Raw genomic sequence first — 24024 nt, 5'->3', positions numbered from 1 at the left:
GTGTACTACTTCTTATCAGTAAAGGCTAGAGATTTAATTCACATCAAGTCTTTTCTCAGGTTGGTTCAGCAAAAGTACACATGATGCATCTGCTAAAGGTTAGGCAGAAAGGGATGCTCTTTTCCAAATGGCCGCTTGTTGTAATCTGATAGTGAAGGCAGCTCCAGTCGCTCAGGTGGGTTTGGGCCTTATCGGATGTTGGGGTTCCAACAAGCTTTGTATCTGCTGCCTCTGAGATAGCAGGCAAAGCCGTGGATCTCAGCAAGTTGTAAGATGTGGTATAGATAGGAGGGCAGGTGATGACAGTGTCCTCACTCAACAATGTCAATCATACACAGCAGCTGACAAACACGCATGACATAAGCACTTATTAAGATATAACCTATTACCCCCATAGGCTGGAGGGGAAAACAGACTGACAACTTGGAGCAGAAAACCTGTGAATGTTGTAGCAGGAAAACAATCAACTCTAAACTTTATTTAAACTGCTTGTGTCTCTAAACATTGCTAGAACTTACACAGTTGCTGGATTTTAAACCAAACATATAAATAAATCAATCTTTATGTCTGTTTTTTGAAGACCAAAACAACACAACAAAATTATTTTCAGTCATTATCTTTAATGTAACTTCCAGCTACTATGATTCATGCCAATGCAGTTTTACTAAATGGGGGAAAATATTGAAAAGTTAATTTATTTCAGTAATTCAACTCAAGAAGGAAAGCTCATATAACGTATAGATTTATTACACACAGAGTGATATATTGCCTTCCACATAACTTTTTATGTTTTTCTGTGTTTTTTGATAGTTAAGCCTCAAAGCTAAAACAATTTTAATATTAAAGTGTGGTCTATGAGAAGAAACCTGTGCCACCAGAAACTGAATTTGAATTGCTCTGACTGAATTTGTATTTATGTAATTTGAAATGAAATGCATTGGTTTGAAAATAAATTTCACTAAACTGAAACTGAATTTTATGGTTTGAAACTAAATTCATTTGCTTTTAAAATGTATTTCGTTGTATTAAAAATTCAGTTTGACTACTTTCACTTTCAGGTCTTAAATTCAATTTCAGTTCCATAATTCAGTTTTTTGTGTCACACATCCGGGTCCTTGAGGCTAGCCACAAATTAATCAAACACAGATTCATCGATTTACATTTCACATCAGGTTAAACTTCCTTTACGGCATGTTGAGCTGGAGCAGTGCAGCATACATGAGCTTGGCGGATGTCAATCACCAAGTCAAATGAGCGTCTATAAGAAGCGTCATGTAAACAAATGAAGGTCAAACAGCAACACTTATGCTACCTGTAGCTATTAGCTAAACATGCCAGATTAGCCTAGTTTGCCGCCGGTGTTACGTCGGTCTGCGTTTCTCTTGCCCTTACCTCAATGTAACTTCTGTTGCCTAGCAACCGTGTTAGCAAAGCGCAGAGCTGTGAAGCCGAACAAATGGAGCCTGAAGGTTAATAATTCTGTCTCTACTGTAAATGACTACATGGTTTTTATTTACTCTTTTACATATTGCTAATGGCTTATAATGCTGTTTTGTTTTAAAATGTTATTGTTTTATGATCTTGTTCATTATTCAGCCATTTAAAATGTTGAAAATATTTTTTGTGTTCATAGATATAAAAATCTAACACTAGATAAAATACATTGTTTAATACCATTTGTTTAATTTATTTGTAAAGCTTTCAACAACTTAAACACTAACATATTAACTTTAGGAACAAAGTTTAAATTAGTTTATTTGCAGAGTATAATTGTTATTATTATTATTATAATAAATAAACCAAACATTAATATTAGATTTCATCTGACTGAATTATATCTGTTTAACTTCCACCCAGTGGGGAAACTCAGCGGAAGTTTGAAAACAATGTGCCGGGAGTCAGCTGTTCTCTTGGGGTTTAGCGCACCTCAACCACCCGGTCAGCTGACAGCTGGCGAGGCGAGCGGCTGCTGGGGCAGCGGACGAACACATCGGCGCATTTGTGCAATTAAGCGATAAACTGATCAGATATTTTAGGTTTACAGAACTACATTTTCGTCTAAAAACATTGTAAAAGTTCAGTTGTTTCACAGAATGCGTAATATATCCAATTTTATTCACAGCTTTTCTGTGCTCCGGCCTTTGCCACTTCCGTTTTAACAATCTACTTCGACCCGCAATGAATCATGGGATAGGGTGGGACTCGGTGGATACACCAGACCCATCTTTCAAATCTGGGAATAAGAAGGACGCATTTGTTGGATCCTTGGAGATTAGACAGCATTCGTCTTCTCATCCAGGACGTTATTGGCCTACAAATGCATCCTTCAAAGAATGCAGTCCTGAATTTGGACACAGCAATAGTGAATGACATCCGTGAATCAGTAAATCTGTGTTTGGCTTCAAGGACCCGGATATGTGACACAAAAAAAACTGAATTTTGGAATTGAAATTTAATTTCAGACCTGAAAGTGAAGGTAATCAAACTGAATTTTTAATACAAGCAAAGCAATTTTCTAAGCAAACAAATTCAGTTTTAAACCATTATATTCAGTTTCAGTTTAGTGAAATTAATTTTCAAACCAATGCATTTAATTTCATATTACACAAATACAGATTCAGTCTGAGCTATTCAAATTCAGTGTCTGATGGCACAAGTTTCTTCCCATAGTGGGCGAGTGTGTAGTCCTGCTAGAAAAGGAAATGCAAACTTTGGATACTAACTCTAGCTGCAGCCCTTGCATTTTGAATCTCCAAGAAACCCTTGAGTCATCCCTGCTTCATAATAATCTCAAGTCTGTGGTTATCAATTTTGGTTTTCCACCCTTTTCTACACCAGTTGTTTCTTCCACACAGCTTTTTATTGATATGTTTAATATGCTTTGTGAACAGCCAGCTTCTTCAGACTCTTTTTCTGTGTCTCCTAGTGGAGGTTGCCAGTGACTGTCTGCTCTACAACAGTCGGGTAACCCTCATGACTGTTAAGCCATAATATAACATTTCTGTTATAGTCATGTTTTTCTTCTTTAATATTCTTATTTCTGAGAAGCTGAATTTGGGTTTTTTATATACTGTAAGATATAATTCTTAAAATTAAAATATATAATCACTTGAAATGTATCACTCTGTGTAATAAAGCTCTCTAATATGTGCTTCACATTTTAAATGAAAATTACTGAAACAAATTTTTCAGTAATATTTAAATGTATTGAGATGCACATTTCAGTCATGTAAACCTATGTATGCATCAGCCTTAATGTCTTAAAAATGACATGTTTTTCTGCAGGTCTTGATAACATCCAGAAGATTGCTTCTCAGGGCCGCTATGAGCTGAGAATTGACATGAGAGATGGACAAGAATCAGTTTTTGCCAATTATGACAAATTTTCTATTGGAGATGCAAGAAACCTCTACAAGCTCAGGATAGGAGAATATAATGGCACTGCTGGTAGGTGGTTTATGGAATAAAAAACATTTTTAGCATGTAGATATTCAGCAGCAAACATATGATCCTTAACATTATTTAACAACAGACACGTATGTTTTTTTTTTCTTTTTCTTCTTACTGCCCCAATGTCATAGACTTGCCTCAAAAATCCTTCACATTCTTCTTTTTCTCTCTCCATTTATCTCTGTCTGTCAACATGACCATGTGCTAATAATACCTTTTACTGTGCTGTATATAATTATACTTCTCTTTGCCAAAGTATACCAAGAGAAACCAAGAGTATTTCATAAGGACTTCTTTCTGCTTTACTCGTTATATCTCTGCTACTTCAAATATCACTGATTCACATTATTATCAATTTCCTTTCATACATCACAATTTTCCAGCATATGCTGATATTTAATGCTTTTCGTCCCACTCTTTCCTGATCGCAGGTGACTCTTTCAGCTACCACCAGGGCCGACCATTCTCAACTAAAGACAGAGACAATGACATTGCTGTCACTAACTGTGCCATGTCCTACAAAGGAGCCTGGTGGTACAAGAACTGCCACCGGGCCAACCTCAATGGAAAATACGGCGAGTCCAGTCATAGTCAGGTCAGTCATTTTACTTGCTGTGTTTCTGTCCATAACTATGCACAGTTCAAAATATAATATAAATAGTGGGACCAGTTCTCAGTTTTACTCGAAATCAATGCCATTTTACAAGTTTGGGTCTGTTTAAAAGTGGACATCTCTACATTTAGAATAGCTGTTTTCCCTAATATGTATGTGTTGTACATTCAGCATTGTTTGAGGGCCGAAGTTATGAGAATGTATTAGATGAAAAATGAAATTACATGAACTAAAGTCAAAGACTTTTAGGCAGTTAGGGAGCAGTGTCTTTTCTTCAACAAACAGCTTCATATAGATTTTAGATGACTTCAGATCCTGTACCACTGCCAGAGCAGGCTAAGTAGAAGATGACAATTTATCTCACTACAAAAATCTTTAGCTTCAGGTGTCATGTGTTAGATAGCTAGTAGCTCCCTTATCCATCCTAAACATTCAAGCTCATCATGCTTCCCCATCCAATCAGCTGGTTGCTTCTTCTCTGGTACATTCCAACTTTTGTTTTTTTGTGACTACAATGTGAAATACCTAAATGATCTATATTTGCATAAATCTTCATGATATTCTAAATTACTGCAACTATAGAACTAGTCCTCAGTGTCCTGATTGAGTGCTTTTTTTCTTCAGTAACCTCACTGCAATTTGGCAACTGTGTTTGCCCTGGGTCCTGTGTCCCCAAAGCAGTGTCATTTGGTTCAAGTTTGGTTACCTTTGTATGACTGAATTGTATTTTGCTAAAGCATTTAGTGCCAACTGTCCCCGGGTGGCTAAGACCCAGTTGGATAAGTAATCATGTGACATTTAGCAGGTTTTAAGCTCAACTCCAGCTCTCCCAACAAGCCTGGCCACCGTCACCGTATGTGATAAGTGTTCCTGCATACCTGTGCATGGATGTGTGTACAAACTGGTGAATGTGAATTGCTCTGTAAGACTAGAACTGTGTCAGAACCGTATGGTGTTGTGATTATGAACATGGATATATTATTTGAGATTTAATATTAATACTTTAATATTTTATTAAATAATATTCCAGTCTGTTAAGGGTTGTCCTATGAATACCAGCTCAATAAGGTGGTGGTATTAAGATAAAATTGAAAGGGATGAGCCAAGCACTGGCATTGTTAAAGAGCAAAACTCTGCACACAAACAGAATGAATTCACTCAATTTCTTAAGTCAACTCATAGTCAAACATATTTCAGTAAACAAACTCTTTACTATGCTAAAACAACCCAACTAAACTACCAAGCAAAATGAAAGAATAAGGAAGACCGATGGGCTATGTACAATATAAACAAGTGAATCAAAGATGGTTCAAAACCATGACCGAAAGAGTGATGCAACATTACCATGCAATATTTATGTTTGAGAACCAAGGATTATTTTAAAGAATCTGGAAATCAAGTTAAGTTAGTCTTGGAACCAACTTAGGCAATAATTGGTATACCTTCAAACAATTCACAATGCAAGATCAGATAAAACATTGTTTTAATAAAATAACATTTTAAAGAATGATTTGCTGAATAAACAACATTAATGTGATGTAATGTGTGTGTGTAATGAATGTAATGATGATCTGATGATAAGCTATAAGCGTATCATTAGAATCAAACACATATCTTTAAAATACCACTAATAAAGGGTTAAAATGCATAAGCGTGGATGGCGCATTATGGCCAATCTTCTGTGTTTAAAAACCATCCTTTAAATAAAGTTTGTCTTAACTTTAAAAACACAACACAGAACACATCCTTAGTTGAGTGCTAGTCTGATAGCATTTACTGTAGCTGAATTTCTCAACACAAACAAAAACAAACATCATTAAATTAACTTTATTTAGATTATTTAACTTTAAACTAATCTTCTTTGCCCAAACACTACTTCTTACGCGAACCGTGCTGAGGAGAAGATGTCCTGGGCGTTGAGGGAAACATCCACGAGTGGGTAAACAAAGGGTTAGCTTGCAGTTAACCTAGCTGTGGGGAAGGGCTTTTAGCTGGCCTCGCCGAACCCGTTCGGTTCCTTGAGTGGCCTTGATGTGGCGGGGTAGCTCTTGCTACCTGGATGTGCACACAGGAAGGCGTGCGATGCAGTCCCAGCCTTTTTTCCAGGCCATGTGGGAAATCCGCTTCAATTAGGGCAGCTTCTGGAGGCCTCAGAAGAAAAGCCAAGTCATGCTTGTCTTATTACACCCTCTATATGAATGAATGCTGGATACTCGGACAGCAAATCACTACTTAACTTTGTTGCATGTGATCGCATGATTGTATGACACTCTTGGATCCAGTTTGAAGGGTTATGTCTGCTTGCCAGCAAGGAAACATAACAGCTGTTTGGTCTCATGTCCGGTTCCGTCTTGGATCCGCATGGAAAGAGGTCTGCTTGTTGGAACGCAGGGTTTTTATTCCAATAGTGATGTCACAGGAAGTCCGCTGTTACCCCCCTTGTTCCTGTTCCTGGCTGTGCTGTAGGTAGGTTAATGTGATTTATTTTTGAAAGTTCCAGAAAAGTTCTTACTGGCCTTTAATGTTGTAACCCATGGCTGGGGTCCCAACAATTGTATGGCCACAAACCCTATGCAGGTGTGCATCGTGCCAAGAGGTGCTTGCATGATTAAAAGTACATATTACAAGCCAACCCTAATTTTGTAGCTTCTCTTGTGAATGTGGTGTGGTAGCTGAGTTTTTTCTTTTTGTTATTTTGTGGCCTTTTGAATCAATCACCTATTACACTAAATGTCCTCATTTGAAAAGGTTGACATTTTCAAAGTGTATTTTGGCATTTGCTAGGATCGACATGAAAAGGTGCCATTACAGCACACTGATTAAAGGTTAAAACCTCTTGAAATGAAAGACTAATTATTAGTGAATTAAAATACATGAAAGAGCATCCTGAGTGGTCTGTCGGAGGACTTATGAAACAACTGCTGCACAGCTTTGCTTGTTATTCATTTCTATAGAAAACCTGATCCACAACACACACTGTGAAGAGGATATAGTTGATCTGAAAAAAAATGTTTTCCAGTTAATTAGCTGTAGGGTTTGCAATGGTAGAAAAGTAATTTGAAAAATTTAGTTTTTTTATATATAACTTAGATACATCAGTATCAAGCCTGAGTGCATGTTGTCTTATTATTTCAGTAAAGAGGAGGTGGGAGTTTTTGGGGCATATTAACTGAATGTGATGTAAACCCTTTTCTTAGCCTTGTGCAGAAATGATTCTACAAAGCCAAGGGTGTGTGTGTGTGTGCGTGTGTGTGTGTGTGTGTATGTGTGTGTGTGAAGTAAAATCAGACTGAGTCACGAAGCCTTTAGAGCAGTCCTGCTTCTCCACTGTTACTGATTTTCTCTTTTTTTCCTTTTGACTTTTTAAATAAAAAAAATGTGGGAGGAGAGACAGAATGACATTCAGACATAAAAAGAAAATCTTTTAAAGGCTGCAAATGGAAATAAACAGATGGAGATGATGATCAGAAGGGATAGACTCAGGTTTTAATTAGACAAAGGTTATAATGGTGCTGTAGCTTTGAAATCACAGCTCTGGTCTTTCTGTCTGGCAGGCTACTTTAATGAAAATGTACTCTTTTTTTTTATTTTTTTTACAAAAACTATAACATTTGCATTCTCAGCTTTGTCCAGTAATATTTTTTATTACTTTCTCTAATGCTTAAGTTTCAATACATTCTAAAAAATATATTGCCTCAGAAAAAGAGGAAATTTTGATGGTGGATCCAACTTTAAAGTTTTAAAGCCTTAAAGTTAATGTCTAATTTCTTTTGGAAGCTCTACATCTGCCTCTCTGCTAGCTCAGATGCTTTCTCGCCTTGCTCTTTGTTTGCTTGCATTCTTTTCTCTTAACTTCTTATCTCTCAGCCAAAAATTACAGAAAAGCTACACTAAACTACTTTAAATTAGTGACTTTCAAGGCTTTTTTAGAGAAATTTTTTAAGCATTTTTTATGTTAATCGTTATTAAGAGAAGTAAGACTACGTTAGGAGCAACTGCACTTTTAATGGCAAAACAAGCCATCTCGTCCGCATATTAAGGATGACAAGGCTGTTTGTGTTCATGAAGTAACAGAAATGTTCCTGTGATATGCACAGGGTTCAGGTGATAAGACTACCAGCAGTGATTATTTCCAGGAAAACCTTGGGCCCCCATTGGAAGTAAAATCTCTGTGCTAATATATAACAGAAAGTTAATAAAAAATTAGACTTAAAATCTATTCCTTGTCAAGCACAACTTGCCACAGAAATAATACCAGCCACTAACATCCCTTTTCCACCAACGCGGTTCGGAGCCCGTTCCAGTTCCCAAATTAAATTTTAAACCAGTGACGTGTGTTTTCACCAACGAAAAGAGGTTCCAAATCACAAACTCTGGTTCAACTTGGGCACTGCAGAATACTTGGTTCTTCAGCATGAACCGTAATTGGAGAAGCCGCAGACAATAGAAGTAGCAAGTACGGCGACGAAGACGAAGAACATACCATATAAACTTTATTTATTTTTGCAAAATCACACTAAACACGCGTTGTATAACTACTGGTTTCTGTTACACTTGCGGATTCTGAACATATGCAAATGAAAATATTATACATACCTTAGTTCTTGCACGGAGTCGCTGTTTCCTTTTCCATATTAACTGTAGCTTATGAATTATCTAATTTTGCCTTAAAAGGAACACTGAACGCAGGTCAGCAAGCTCTGCTGTGTCACTACCAAGCTCCCCACCCCCAATGCGTTCTATCTGTAGTATGTGTTGATTACAACTGTTTAATCATTGTGGGAGACTGCTAAACCCATGTTGCCAACTCCCAAGACAGAGGCATTGAACTATGTGATACACTTACAAATTTTTGTTTGACGCAACATGTTAAACAGCCAACACACAAATGGGGACATATTTCGGACTTGATCATTTTAAGGGTCTGAACATTTCCAAGGTCTTTGTAGGTGATGTCCCCCTATCTGACCACTTTATCGTTTACATTGACTCAATTATCCTGTTGTAAATATGAATCTGAGAATATTATTTAATATTAATATTTTAATATTAATATTTTAATATTTTATCAAATAATATTTCGGTCTGTTAAGGATTGTCCTGTGAATACCAGCCCAATAAGGCGATGGTATTAGGACAGAATAGAAAGGTGTGAGACGAGCTCTGACATTATTGAACAGCATAAACTCTGCACATATATGGAATGAATTCACACAATTTCTTAAAATACAAGAATTTATTAACAAAAATAAGTCAACTCAAAGTCAAACATATTTCAATCAACAAACTCTTTACTATGCTAAAACAATTCAACTAAATTACCAAGCAGAATGAAAGAATAATGAAGACTAATGGGCTATGTACAATATAAACAAGTTGATTAAAGATGATGGGAAATCATGACCAAAAGAGTGATGCAACATTACCATGCAATGTTTATGTTTGAGAACCAAGGATTATCTTGAAGAATCTGGAAGTGAAGTTAAGTTAGTCTTGGAACTAACTTAGGCAATAATCAGCAAACGTTAGACCACCCTTCATAATGCAAGATTAGATAAAATATTATTTTAATAAAATAATGTTTTAAATAATGATCTACCGAATAAAACCAACCTTCTGGATGACCATTTCACATCAGTGTCTAATTAGCTGCCTTTAGTTGTTGAAATAATATTCGAAGAAAGATTATAAAAGGTGTATTTTGGAAAAGAGCCAAATCTTTCTGGAGAAATGGGCTTAATGGTGTTTACTTAGTGCTGCTCCAGAATCAACACATACCTTTAAAATACCAGGTTAATAAAAGGATTAAAATGCATAAGCGCGGACGGCGCGTTATGAGCAATGTTCTGGTTAAAACCACCCTTTAAATAAAGTTTATCTTAACTTTAAAACATACAAAGAACACGAACCGGCCTGTGTGCTACAGGTAGCATGCTAGCACAAAGATAGCCGAGTTCCACAAAACAAACTTCATAACATGAAAACGTTTAGATCATTTCATCCTAAACCTATCTGTTAATCCGCCCAAACCTAACCTCTGACCATGGTGAGTAAACGTTGTCCAAGGGCGATGAAGTTCGAATAAACGTCCACAGTCAACAAGCCTTTGGCTTTCAGCTAACCTCTGCGTTCGCTCTGTGAACAATAGCGTTAGCTCCGGAGAGCTGGGCGGCTGTTCGTTACCGTAACATGGTGGTGCAAGCCGTAGGCCGTCCTTCAGACTCGGCTTGTAGAAACAGCTTCTCTGCCGGGGATCTCTTTGACACAGTTTTGCTTCTGCGGAGCTTCGGAGAGAAAATGTAAGCAACTCTTACACCTTAATTTCCCTGCTCATGAATGAAAATACCGGATACACAGAAAGTATTTCATTCTACTTAACTTTGCATATGATCGGTGATCGTATGGCTTTGGATCCAGTTGAATTTATGTCTTTTTGCCAGCAAAACACATCAGCGCGCTTTGTTCCCTCCTATCCGGTCCCTCTGGAAGGCCGCGTGGAAGAGAGCGATATGTGGGAAGGGTGGGGGTCTTATACGGGCAGTGGCATCACTGGGACGTCCTCTGCTACCCCCCCTTCCCCCTTCGGAGTTGTGCTTTATTTTGGGTAATGGCACCACAGGAAGTCCGCAGTTATCCCCTTTCCTGGTTCCAGAAAAGTGTACCGGAGTTTTAATGTGGAAATCCATGGCTGTAGGTCCCAACAATCCAAATATATACTATAAGAAAATGTTTTTAAAGGATAGTTCAACTAAAACCTTTAATCAAGTTTACTCTTTCACCTCAACTTTGTCCTGTAACTCATTAAATGAACTAGTAGCTAATTAGAAGAAGAAACAAATAGAAATCTCTGTGGAGAAATGTTCCACCAGTGTTACTGAAGCATCTAGAGAAATGGGTTGGACTTTCTGGTACAGCACTTGACTGGTTTAAGTCTTACTTTCAATTCTGTTTTCAAGTCAATTCAGTTTATTTATATAGCGCCAATTCACAACACATGTTGTCTCAAGGCACTTCACAAAACTCAGGTATATACGTTCCAATTAATCTTAACCATTGAACAGTGCAGTCAGATTCAGTTATTTATTCAAATTGGATAAAAAGTTTTTCTGTCTAAGGAAACCCAGCAGATTGCATCCAGTCAGTGACTTGCAGCATTCCCTCCTCCCGGATGAACATGTAGAGACAGTGGACAATCAATGGCGTTGACTTTGCAGCAATCCCTCATACTGAGCATGCATGTAGCGACAGTGGAGAGGAAAAACTCCCTTTTAACAGGAAGAAACCTCCAGCAGAACCAGGCTCAGTGTGAGCGGTGTTGGAGTTATCCCTAAACTCCTGCATGCTCGTTTGTTTGGTAAAGTTAAGACCTCCTATTAATTATTAATAAAAAACAAAGTAATAAAAGAAACACGGAGACTGCGGTCTTTAGATGCCTGTACAGGGAGAAGATCGTCCGAATCCTTCTGAAACCTCCGAAACTTCTGATTACTTCCCCAAGAACAGCAGTCTTTATTTAAAAGCCAGGCATATACTTGTACATGAAAAAACATACATTTTAATCGACTGATTTCATATCTGGAGCTGTCTGACACCCATTCAGCTGACTTTTCGACACTTCCTGTTTTTCTACTTTTGACCTTTATTTACATATGTAGAAATATAAAAATATCTGTTGTCACTGGGCAGAAGTCTTGCATATAAAATATATTGCCGTCACTGGGCAAAAAAGTAAGTCTTACATACAGAAATATGTTCTTGTCGTTAGGCAGCAGAAGATTTACAGAGACACATCCAAAAATATCTTCAGTTACTGGGCAGATGATATCTAAGTCCAACACACACAAATATAAGCCTGTTTGGAGGCCTCTAAGTTACACAATACATTTTATTTCACACATTATTAAACATACTTAAGCATAGCCATACCAATCCTATAAGCATAGCATGAATATTTTCCAACAGCGGCCATCTGCCACGACCGACTGGGGGTTTGAGAGAACAGAGCAGAGACACAAAGAGAACAAAGAAGCACTGATCCAGGAGTCCTTTCTATAGGAAGGAAAAGTAAATGTTAATGAATGTAGCTCCTTTAATCGTTTTACCTAGAAAGAAAGAACAGATAAACTTTGAGCCAGTTTTCAAGGTTAGAGTCTGAAAGAGAGCACATAGAGTTAGTCACAGTAAAAGCTCAGTCAATTGCCATGTCTAGGAGAGAGAAAGGGTTAAACACTGAAAGACAGGGCCATGTGGATCATCGGTAGAGGGTGAGCATTAAGTTGTTGCCAGCAGAAGCTTGGACGATGCCCTTTTCCAGAAAGGTGTCACAGGTAGACACAGAGTCTAGCCAGGTATAGCTTCTAGGAAGAGAAAAGAGAGAGAACAAAGTTAAAAGCTGAAATAACAGCAAATAATGCAAAATTGGAGAGTAGTGTGAGAATGTAGCGAAGATGGTGAAAGTGGTCATTATGGCCTCCAGCAGCCTAAGCCTATAGCAGCATAACTACAGAGATAGCTCAGGATAACCTAAGCCGCTCTAACTATAAGCTTTATTAAAAAGGCAAGTTTTAAGCCTAGCCATAAAAATATACTGTTTGTCCATCTAGAGCCCACTGATAGCCATTGTTATACTAAAAACCACAACAATTGGGATACCTCTCTCTGTCAGATTGACCATAACCATTGGAAAAGAGAGGGGGTCATACAGGTAGCAGAAATGGAGGGTGTGTTTGCACCTCAACCATAACTGAGCCGGTTTAGGCTAAACCTGACTCCCCCTTACTCCATCCAACAGGGAGGGAAGAAGACGGAGGCAAAAATTACTTGAATGACGTTGGAGTTGCCATAAAGCACAAGGTTCCATCTCCTATTTTTATTTATTTGTTTATTTGATACGGAAAAGTACATACATTATACATGACATATACTATATGTATATAGTATAGTATAGTATAGTATATAGGAGATTATTTTTACAGAATTTGAACCAGGTGAAGCTAAAAGTAGGCTACTTGAGTTGGAGCATATTAACAGACAAAGAATCAGACTCAGAAAATCTTTATTGCCAAGTACGTTTTTGGACATACAAGGAATTTGTTTTGGCGTAGTCGGTGCAATACAATACAAATTAAACAGTATAAACATATCTTCAATATAATATAAATATATGTGCACAGTTTTAAGTGAGTGAGAGTAAATATAGAGCAGTATTGGGTGCGAGAGCAGTACAACAGTGCAGGTGATCATTGTGCAAGTAAAGCAGGAGTCCAAGCTGAACGTTAATGTAACGCATAGAGTTGCGAGTTACAAGTGTCCTATCAGCAAAAAAGGGGGGTGTGGGGGAAAGGGAGAATGTCAGGGTGGTTTCCGGGCTTTGTTAACAAGGCTGGTGGCAGATGGGAAAAAACTGTTCTTGTGGCGTGAGGTTTTGGTCCGGGTGGACCGCAGCCTCCTGCCAGAGGGGAGAGTCTCAAAGAGTCTGTGACCGGGGTGGGAGGGATCAGCCAGAATCTTCCCTGCCCGCTTCAGGGTCCTGGAGGTGTACACTTCCTGGAGCGACAGTAGACTGCAGCCAATCACCTTCTCAGCAGACCGAATGACACGCTGCAGCCTGCCCTTATCCTTGGCTGTAGCTGCGGCGTACCAGATGGTGATGGAGGAGGTGAGGATGGACTCAATGATGGCTGTGTAGAAGTGCACCATCATAGTCTTTGGCAGGTTGAATTTCTTCAGCTGCTGCAGGAAGAACATCCTCTGCTGGGCTTTCTTGATGAGGAAGCTGATGTTTGGCTCCCACTTGAGATCCTGGGACATGATGGTTCCCAGGAAGCGGAAAGATTCCACAGTGTCAATTGTGGAGTCACAGAGGGTGATGGAGGCAGGTGGGGCTGGGTTCTGCCTGAAGTCCATAACCATCTCCACTGTCTCTAGAGCGTTGAGCTCAAGGTTGTTCTGGCTGCACCAGTCCAACAGATGGTCCACCTCCCATCTGTACGCGGACTCATCACCATCAGAGATGAGTCCGATCAGGGTGGTGTCGTCCTCAAACTTCAGAAGCTTGACAGACTGGTGACTGGAGGTGCAGCTGTTGCTGTACAGGGAGAAGAGCAGAGGAGAGAGAACACAGCCTTGGGGGGAACCAGTGCTGATGGTCAGGGAGTCAGAGATGTGCTTCCCCAGCCTCACGCGCTGCTTCCTGTCACACAGGAAGTCAGTATTCCACCTGCAGGTGGAGTCGGGCACACTCAGCTGGGAGAGCTTCTCCTGGAGCAGAGCTGGGACGATGGTGTTGAAGGCGGAGCTGAAATCCACAAACAGGATCTTGGCGTAGGTTCCTGTGGAGTCCAGGTGCCGGAGGATGAAGTGAAGGGCTAAGTTGACTGCATCATCTACAGACCTGTTGGCTCTGTAGGCAAATTGCAGGGGGTCCAGGAGGGGGTCGGTGAGATGTCTTTTAGGTTTGAGAGCACAAGGCGCTCAAAGGATTTCATCACCACAGAGGTCAGGGCGACAGGTCTGAAGTCATTAAGCCCTGTGGTCCTTGGCTTCTTGGGAACAGGGATGATGGTGGAGGACTTGAAGCAGGCTGGCACATGACATGTCTCCAGTGAGGTGTTAAAAATGTCTGTGAAGACTGGAGACAGCTGATCAGCGCAGTGCTTCAGGCTGGCTGGCCGGGGGTTCTGTCTCCTGAAGAGTTTGTTGACGTCCCTCTCCTGGATGAAAAGAGCCATCCCTGGCATGGGTAGGGGGCTGGTGGGGGGGAACTTCAGGGTGGGGGTTGGAGGTGCTAAGGCCCCTCTTTAGGTTGGGGAAGTGGGGGTGGTGGATTGTGGCTGCAGGTGTTGGGGGGTGTTGAGGGGGATGGTTGCAGTAGCACTCGTTCAGGTCATTGGCGAGGCGTCGGTCGTTAATGGAGTGGGGGGCTTTCGGCTTGTTGTTGGTGATCTTCCTGAGCCCTTTCCACACAGATGCAGAGTCGTTGGCTGAGAACTGGTTTTGAAGTTTCTCAGAGTACAGTCGTTTGGCCTCTTTCACTGCCTTGCCAAACTTGTACTTCACCTCTCTGTATATGTCTTTGTCCCCACTCCTGAAGGCCTCTCCCTTATCCAGTCTTAACCTTCTGAGTTTGGCTGTGAACCAGGGTTTATCGTTGTTGTAACTCACCCCGGTGCATGATGGTACACAGCTGTCCTCACAGAAGCTGATGTAGGAAGTCACAGCCTCTGTGTACTCGTCCAGACTGTTGGTAGTAGTCCTGAACACATCCCAGTCTGTACAGCCTAAACACGCCTGGAGATTCTCCACAGCCTCACTGCTCCACTTCCTTGTTATCCTCACAACGGGTTTGCAGAGCTTTAGTTTCTGCCTGTATGCAGGAATCAGGTGGACCCTGATGTGGTCGGATTGGCCCAGTGCAGCATGTGGGACGGCGTGATAAGCGTCTCTGATGGTGGTGTAACAGTGATTCAGAAATATAGACATTTTATAAACTGTCTATATTTGGGGAGTTTGTGGGTGAGATTACCTTTGTTAAAGTCGCCAACGATGATAACTAAGGAGTCTGGGTTGGTCCGCTCCACACTCAGTATCTGGTCGGCAAGCATGTGCTGTGCGACCTGCACGTTAGCTTGCGCCGGGATGTAAACACCGACCAGGATGAACGAAGCAAACTCACGGGGGGAGTAGAAAGGCTTACAGTTTATGATGAAGGATTCCAAGTCTGGAGAACAGTGCTGCTGAATCACTGTCACGTCGTTGCACCAACCACTGTTGAGGTAGAAACAGATTCCTCCACCTTTCGTTTTGCCGGAGAGTTCCGTGTCTCTGTCTGCTCTGTAGAGCTGGAATCCTGCCATCTGCAGCGCAGAGTCCGGTATTAATCCACACAGCCACGTCTCCGTGAAGCACAAAACTGCCGATGAATAAAAATCCCTGTTTTTCCCCAACAGCAGTTGTAGTTCCTCAATTTTGTTGGGAAGTGAGCACACGTTAGAAAGAAATATTCCAGGTAATGGTGTTCGTAGTCCACGCTGGCGAAGACGTACCAGCACCCCAGCCAGTTTCCCTCTCTTCCGGCGTTTCACCGCGTGAGCAAAGGTGAGCGCACCTTTGACCAGAATGTCCAAAAATTCCAGAGCAGTAGGCAGAAAAGTGGGAAATAACTCCTCTGGTGTAGTAGCCCTGATGTTCATGAGTTCTTCTCTGGTGAGAGAGCTCCGGGTACCATCACAGAAGACCGTTTGAAAGCAAAAAACAAAGCAAAACAATGTGCACCAACCCGCCGAGGCGACCATCTGCGGCGCCATCTTGAATAAAGGTTTTTCATCTTGAATGCAAAATTTATATATTTTTTGTAGTTTTGGCCTAATAATTTCTCTGAGTGGGTTGTTCTTTCAGCAAATAGCATGTTTTAGAGTCTTTACACTCCTGTTAAGGATTATTTGATTACTAAACTTTCAATAATTAATTAATCGTGATCAATCTGATAAATTGCATTAGCCTTACATTTAGACTTTAATTTTAAATTACAAAACTTTATAAAAGTTTCAAAACGTAGCACATTTAACTTCTGCAATTCAATATCGACATGCTCTCCAAGTTCGGATTATACAAAACAACAAGATACGTTACAATACCTACGCAGATGACACACAGCTCTACATAACCGTGTTACCATGTAACTATGAACCTATTCAAGGGTTGAGTAGATAAAAGCAAAACTGAGCTAATAGTTTTTGGACCAAAGGAGAAGCGATCAAAAGTCAGCACACAGCTTCAGTTATTACAGTTAGAAACCACTGATCAGGCCTGAAATTTGGGCATAGTCAAGGACTCAGACCTGAACCTTGAGAGGCACATTAAGACAATCTCTATGTTGGCCTTCCATCACCTGAAGAACATTTCCAGGACTAAAGGACTAATGTCCCAGCAAAATCTTGAAAAACTTATCCAAGCATTTATCTTTAGTCGAATTGAATGCTGGAGCTGCCTAAAAAGTCAATCAGACAGATGCAGCTAATCCAGAACGTTGCTGCCCGCCTCATCACTAAAACTAAGAAAGTAGAGCACATCACCTTAGTTCTATAGTCCTTACAACATGGCTCCTAGTACCTCAAAAACTAAACTTTGAAATACTTCTTAGTTTATAAATCACTTAATGGGTCACTAAAGTATGGGTCATTGTAACATTCCAGACCACTCAGGTCCTCTGGTTCAAGTCTTCTCTGCATCCCCAGAATCAGAACAAAGCAAGGAGAAGCAGTCTGTAGTTCTTATGCTCCACTAATTTTAACAAACTTTCAGGAAATTGCAAAAATCCTAAACTCTTGAGTACCTTTAAAAAAAGGTTAAAACCCCATTTGTTTAGAGTTGCTTTTGAATGTTCTATTTAATCTATTAACTGAAACATTGTTCATTTCAGTATGCAGTCCAATGTCCCTTGCTTTCCTATTATGCCATAGATCCTTTTTTCTGTTTTCTTTTCTTATGATTTCATCATGTAAAGCACTTTGAATTGTCTTGTTGCTGAATGTGCCATACAAATAAACTTGCCTTGCTTTTGAAGTAAAACCTACACAATTGTATAGTTACAACCTTAACCACATTGAAGCAGCTTGAGTTTACTTTCTTCTGCTAGTGCAAAAGTACGATGAAGTAGTAACAGACACATGCTTAATAAATTTAAAAGTATTTTGTCTACTTTCCAGCATGTGTACTTGCTTAGCTTATTGTAGTTGAGGTTTATTCTCATTAAACTAAAGTGTATTGAATACGACTGATTGCTTTCAAACAAAACGGTTGAAATAAATGTGATCTGACAGCAAAGGAAATATATTTTAAATAGTCAAATTGGGAAAATAAACCACAACCCATTTTAATACTTTAATGTTAAGTGAAAACAAATGTTTGCATATTTTTGATTTAAAATAATTTTACTTATGCTTTATTTTGTCTGACTTCTTAAGAAATGTTGTCAACTCAGTAAACTATGTTCATGCAGTAAGATTATGCTTTTATGTTGAGAAAGCTCTTACCCATTAACTATCTGAGTCTTTTTCAGAGTGTAAAATGTGGTTTATATTCAAATAGCATCTAAAACGTGAACTTCTATTCTTGCAGGGTATTAACTGGTACCACTGGAAAGGCCATGAGTTCTCCATTCCCTTTGTGGAGATGAAGATGAGGCCCTTCAACTTCCGTAGCATCAGCAGTAAGAGGAGACGATCCACCCCTGTATAAGCTAACCACCTCCGCGCTGCCCAGAGTAGTGGATAAATGGAGTTTGGATGATGTTGAGTGTTAAATTTCTGCTATCTGTGCACCTCTCTGACTGCAAAGACAGGCTGGAATTAAACTGTGCCGAGGCTCGCTAGTGAGGCTGCAGAAACTGAATAAGTGAGCAATTAAACAAAACTACTAATATTTTATTTAGCAACTTTAATAAATTAATATTTCATCAACTTATTACTTTAACCAGATGTGGTCAGAAAATAGCAGAGCGGTTTTAACACCACATCCTAACTGTTGATATTTCCGCCTGACCAGCATAAGCTGTCTTTTCCTGCTGTACCTCTATCCAGAAGACAATGTATGTAATTTATGAAGCATTCAGAATGACAATGTTCAAAACTGCTGTAAACAGAAGGAAATGGAAAATCAATACTTTTTTGGCTTAACTTAATATTTGATTTTTCCTTTCTTGAGATGCTCAATTATGGGTCAGAATTGCCCTTACGAGTAAGATATAGCGCTTTTTTTAGCCATTAAAAAATTACACTGAAATCATCAATATATGCCCTTAAAACTTGTGTCTGTACTATATATATATAAATATATTTTTATAGCTGAAATTGTGGCAGAGTCCATCAATTCAATATGATTTGATGGCTTGGTTTTCAAACCCTGAAGTTAATTCAAAAACGATGACAGATACTGGACTGAGTCGGAATAAAATCATTAACAAGCAAAACTGAAGATCCAGAATTGTCATTAAACCAGTAGTTCACCAGCAACATCTTCATTGCCTTGTAATTTATTTATTTCAGGTCTAATGTTGACTACTTTGGATGAGTTACATGAAGCAGTGGGAGAATAATCCTCTGTTTTCAAACCTTGATAAATTTGGTAGCCCTGCTAAGACAGTGTCTGCAATGAGGGGAAACACAGCCAAGCTATTGTTGTTCAATCAATTAGGTGAACAAATTTAGTTGTTCATGGGCATGTAATACTCAACTGATTTCATTTTCAAGCAAATTACAGTCAGTAAATGTTGTAACCTTGTTGCTGATGTTGGGATTGCTTGCAGAGATGGTGCTGATAGATGCAACAATTAACCAAAGACCTATGTAATGAAGATTCCCTGATTGGAAAAAAGCCCAGTCAGTTCTGTCACCCAGGTCTGGCTCAATACAGTTACACATTTCAAGCCCTTTTATAGTCATTGTGATTCTCCAATGAAAAATGAAGTTTACTATGCTATTCAGAGCAAAGTCAGTGTGGGGATAGTGCAGATTTAACTCTGGCTTCCCCCAGTAGCTTGCTGAATTAAACTCAACAAAGAAAGCAGAACAGAAGGTGGAGTGAAGCCAAATCTTTCTTGTACTTGCTTCATTGTTTAAGCTAAGCAAAACAATGAAATTCACTAATGCTGCTGGGAATGTGTTCCTTTAGTGGGGCTGGCGTAATCTACAGCTTGCCAACCAACCATGTGTTCACCGTGTCACACAAGGTGTTCAGGGCCAGTTAGCTGACTGCAGTTTTTCTGCCTGAGTTTAAGGCAGACACACCAAATACAACTAGAAGAAGAAAAGCTGATGTCACCATCACTGCAAGCAAAATTTTGCCTCATTTATTAGATAATCAAATAATTATTTTTCTTTTTATCGTTTTCTTGTTTTCATTTACTCTCCTCAGTTAATTCTCTGATTAAAGTAAGCCAGTTAATCAGACTGTGTATATTATTTTTTCTATAGATTGAAAATAGTAGCCCTCCCATTTACTACAACTACTAATATACTCATGTAGATATGAAGTTGAACTGTCTTTTACTTTCACTGCCCCATTAGATGGAAGCAAATACAGAAAGCCCTCTTGGGTATTTCTGCTTTAAACACTGTATTTGTAATCAGTGCTGTGCTAAAGGATTGATGGGGCTTGCTGCATGTTGACTTAAATGCTACCAAGAGCCTGAGAGTGGACTATAAATGTCTTTAGAATATGTTCAGGTTGACTTGTGCACATATTTATTTGTTGTCCTAGCTGAAAGCTGCCCCTGAAAAGGTAGACTTAAATCACTTTTTTCTCACTTTAAGCTATTTGATCAACATGAAACCTTTCCCAGGTCGATGATTGATGTTTTACTGTCAAATGATTTCAGGCTCTCTCATGCAATAATCTTCCCTTAGTAATGCTTAGTGGAATAGATTAATATATGTGTGTCCTTATTTTATTATCTGCAAAGGTAAATTTCCATTCTTCGAGTTTTGTATAAATGAATAATAGCCTGGAGGCTCTGGAAGGAAACAGATTGTCTTTTGTGTTTTGGCAATATTTCTCATTGCAAACTACAAGGTGCTTGTAAATCATTCAAAAACAGAACTGTCCATTTTTCTTTCAACCACACAGTGGGGAAAATAAATAATTAACACCTAATGTTTCTCAAATATATTTCTATTCAGGCCATTGACATGAAATCCACACCAGATTTTTGTAACCCAAGTAATCCACACATAAAGAAATAAAAAATATATATCAAGTTATGTGTGAACAGCTGAGAATAAGTATTGAACGAACTCGGTAGAAAAGCATTTGTTAATAATAACCTCAAGATGTCTCAGGTTTTTGACCAACCCAAAATGTTTTAAATGTTGAAGGTTCTCCTTTGCTCTTTTAAGCATTCTGGTCTTCAGTTTTTCACCTGGATTTTCAATTGGATTAAAGTTCAATTTATTAACTAGCCTATTCTAGCAGCTTTGTTTTCTCTTTCTGAAACCAGTTAATATTATATTTTGCAGAGTGTCTGCAAAATGAAATATTAAACAGAGTGTCTGCTGAAAATCACTCTTTTTCCATCTTCAGATTTTTATCAAGAATGTCTGGGTTCATTCTACCTCCTTCCTTCAGTTAGATTAGGTCTGTCAGTACTATATGCTAAAAAACAGCAGACACCATGATGTTCTCCTCTCTAAAGTTCACTGTTGGTGTGGTGTTTTTTAGGGTAAAGTGCGATGGTTCTTGGACAACTCTTTTGATTATTCTTTTGACATTTATGTCAGAAACCTTGTGAGAAGCATTTGGTTCCGGCTGGTTTATGGTCACAAGAAGTTCCTTCCGCTTCTGGATGATGGCTCTAATGGCGCTCACTGAAACATGCAGACGTTTAGAAATACATTGCCTTGCGAAAGTATTCGGCCCCCTTGAACTTTTCAACCTCTTGCCACATTTCAGGCTTCAAACATAAAGATATAAAATTCAAATTTTTTGAATCAACAACAAGTGGGACACAATTGTGAAGTGGAATTAAATTAATTGGATGTGTCAAACTTTTTTAACAAATACAAAACTGCAAAGTGGGGCCTCGCCTCATCGTCTTCCGCATATCCGGGACCGGGTCGCGGGGGCAGCAGACTCAGCAGAGACGCCCAGACGTCCCTCTCCCTAGACACCTCCACCAGCTCCTCCGGGTGGAGCCCAAGGTGTTCCCAGGAAAGCCAAGAGACATAGTCCCTACAGCGTGTCCTGGGCCGTACCCTGGGCCTCCTCCCGGTGGGACGTGCTTGGAACACCTCCCGAGGAAGGCGTCCAGGAGGCATCCGGTATAGATGCCCGAGCCACCTCAACTGGCTCCTCTCGATGTGGAGGAGCAGCGGCTCTACTTCGAGACCCTCCCGGATGGCCTCTCCTCACCCTATCTCTAAGGGAGTGCCCGGCCACCCTACGGAGGAAGCTCATTTCAGCCGCTTATATCCGGGATCTCGTTCTTTCGGTCATGACCCAAAGTTCATGGCCATAGGTGAGGGTAGGAACGTAGACCGACCGGTAAATTGAGAGCTTTGCTTTTCGGCTCAGCTCTCTCTTCACCACAACGGACTGGCACAGTGACCCCGTTACTGCGGCAGCCGCACCGATCCATCTGTCGATCTCCCGCTCCATTTTTCCCCCAATCGTGAACAAGACCCCGAGATACTTATACTCCTCCACTTGAGGCAGGAACTCCCCTCCAACCTGAAGAGGACAAGCCAACCTTTTCCGGTCGAGTACCATGGCCTTGGACTTGGAGGAGCTGATCTTCATCCCAGCCACTTCACACTCGGCTGCAAACCGCCACAGCGCATGTTGTAGGTCTTGGCTAGAGGGGCCAGTGGGACCACGTCATCTGCAAAAAGAAGAGACGAAATCCAGTGGTCCCCAAACCAGACCCCCTCCAGCCCTTGGCTGCATCTAGAAATCCTGTCCATAAAAGTTATGAACAGGACCGGTGACAAAGGGCAGCCCTGCCGGAGTCCAACATGCACCGGGAACAGGTCCGACTTAGTGCCGGCAATGCGGACCAAACTCCTGCTCTGCTCGTTAGGGACCGGATGGCCCCTAATAAAGGGCCCACGATTCCATACTCCTGGAGCACCCCCCACAGGGCATCACGATGGACACAGTCGAATGCCTTCTCCATGTCCACAAAACACATGTGAACCGGTTGGGCAAACTCCCATGAACCCTCGAGCACCCTGTAGAGGGTATAGAGTTGGTCCAGTGTTCCACGGCCGGGACAAAAACCACACTGCTCCTCCTGAAGCCGAGGTTCGACTATCGGCCGGACTCTCTTCTCCAATACCCTGGCGTAGGCCTTACCAGGGAGGCTGAGGAGTGTGATCCCCCTGTAGTTGGAACACACACTCCAGTCCCCCTTCTTATGAAGGGGGACCACCACCCCAGTCTGCCAGTCCAGAGGCACTGTCCCCGACCACCACGCAATGTTGAAGAGGCATGATAGCCCAACAACATCCAGAGACTTGAGGTATTCAGGGCAGATTTCATCCAACCCCGAAGCCCTGCCACCGCGGAGCTTTTTAACCACCTCAGTGACTTCAGCCTGGGTGATGAAAGAGTCCAACCCCGAGTCCCCAGCCTGTTTCCACCACGGAATGCGTGATGGCAAGATTGAGGAGATCCTCGAAGTACTCCTTCCACTGCCCGATAATGTCCCCACTTGAGATCAGCAGCCTCCCACCCCCACTATAAATATTGTTGGTGAAGCACTGCTTCCCCCTCCTCAGGCGCCGGACTGTTTGCCAGAATCGCTTCGAGGCCAACCGGTAGTCCTTCTCCATGACCTCACCGAACTCCTCCCCGGCCCGAGTTTTTGCCTCTGCCACAGCCCGGGCTGCAGCACACTTGGCCTCACGGTACCCGTCAGCTGCCTCAGGAGTCCCACAAGCCAACCACAGCCGATAGGACTCCTTCTTCAGCTTTACAGCATCCCTTACTGCAGGTGTCCACCACCAGGTTCTGGAATTGCTGCCGCGACAGGCACCGCAGACCTTACGGCCGCAGCTACGGGCAGCAGCATCGACAATAGATGCGGAGAACATGGTCCACTCGGACTCTATGTCTCCAACATCCCCCGGGATCTGGTCAAAGCTCTCCCGGAGGTGGGAGTTGAATACATCCCTAGCCGAGGGCTCCGCCAGGCATTCCCAGCAGACCCTCACTATGCGCTTGGGCCTGCCAAGTCTTTCTCCTCCTCCACCGGATCCAAGTCACCACCAGGTGGTGATCAGTGGACAGCTCAGCCCATCTCTTCACCCGAGTGTCCAAAACATGCAACCTCCTGCCTAGGGTGTCCTGGTGCCAAGTGCACTGATGGACACCCTTATGTTTGAACATGGTGTTCATTATGAACAATCCGTGACTAGCACAGACGTCCAATAACAAAACACCACTCGGATTCAGATCGGGGAGGCCAT

General features: G+C 41.0%; 1 protein-coding gene across 1 annotated transcript in view; it reads left to right on the top strand.

Annotated features, from left to right (window-relative positions):
* Positions 1–20816, top strand: part of tnr (tenascin R (restrictin, janusin)) — a 285913-nt gene extending 265097 nt beyond the window's left edge. The window contains exons 28-30 of the mRNA XM_047369054.1: positions 3286–3447; positions 3882–4045; positions 18182–20816. Coding sequence (XP_047225010.1) covers positions 3286–3447; positions 3882–4045; positions 18182–18301 — 446 coding nt within the window. The 3' untranslated portion in view covers positions 18302–20816. The remainder of the gene's footprint in view (positions 1–3285; positions 3448–3881; positions 4046–18181) is intronic.
* The last annotated feature ends 3208 nt before the right edge of the window (positions 20817–24024 follow it).

Source organism: Girardinichthys multiradiatus, chromosome 6 (assembly GCF_021462225.1).
Source record: "Girardinichthys multiradiatus isolate DD_20200921_A chromosome 6, DD_fGirMul_XY1, whole genome shotgun sequence".
Lineage (NCBI taxonomy): Eukaryota > Metazoa > Chordata > Actinopteri > Cyprinodontiformes > Goodeidae > Girardinichthys > Girardinichthys multiradiatus.
This window is presented reverse-complemented; position numbering and strand designations above follow the sequence as displayed.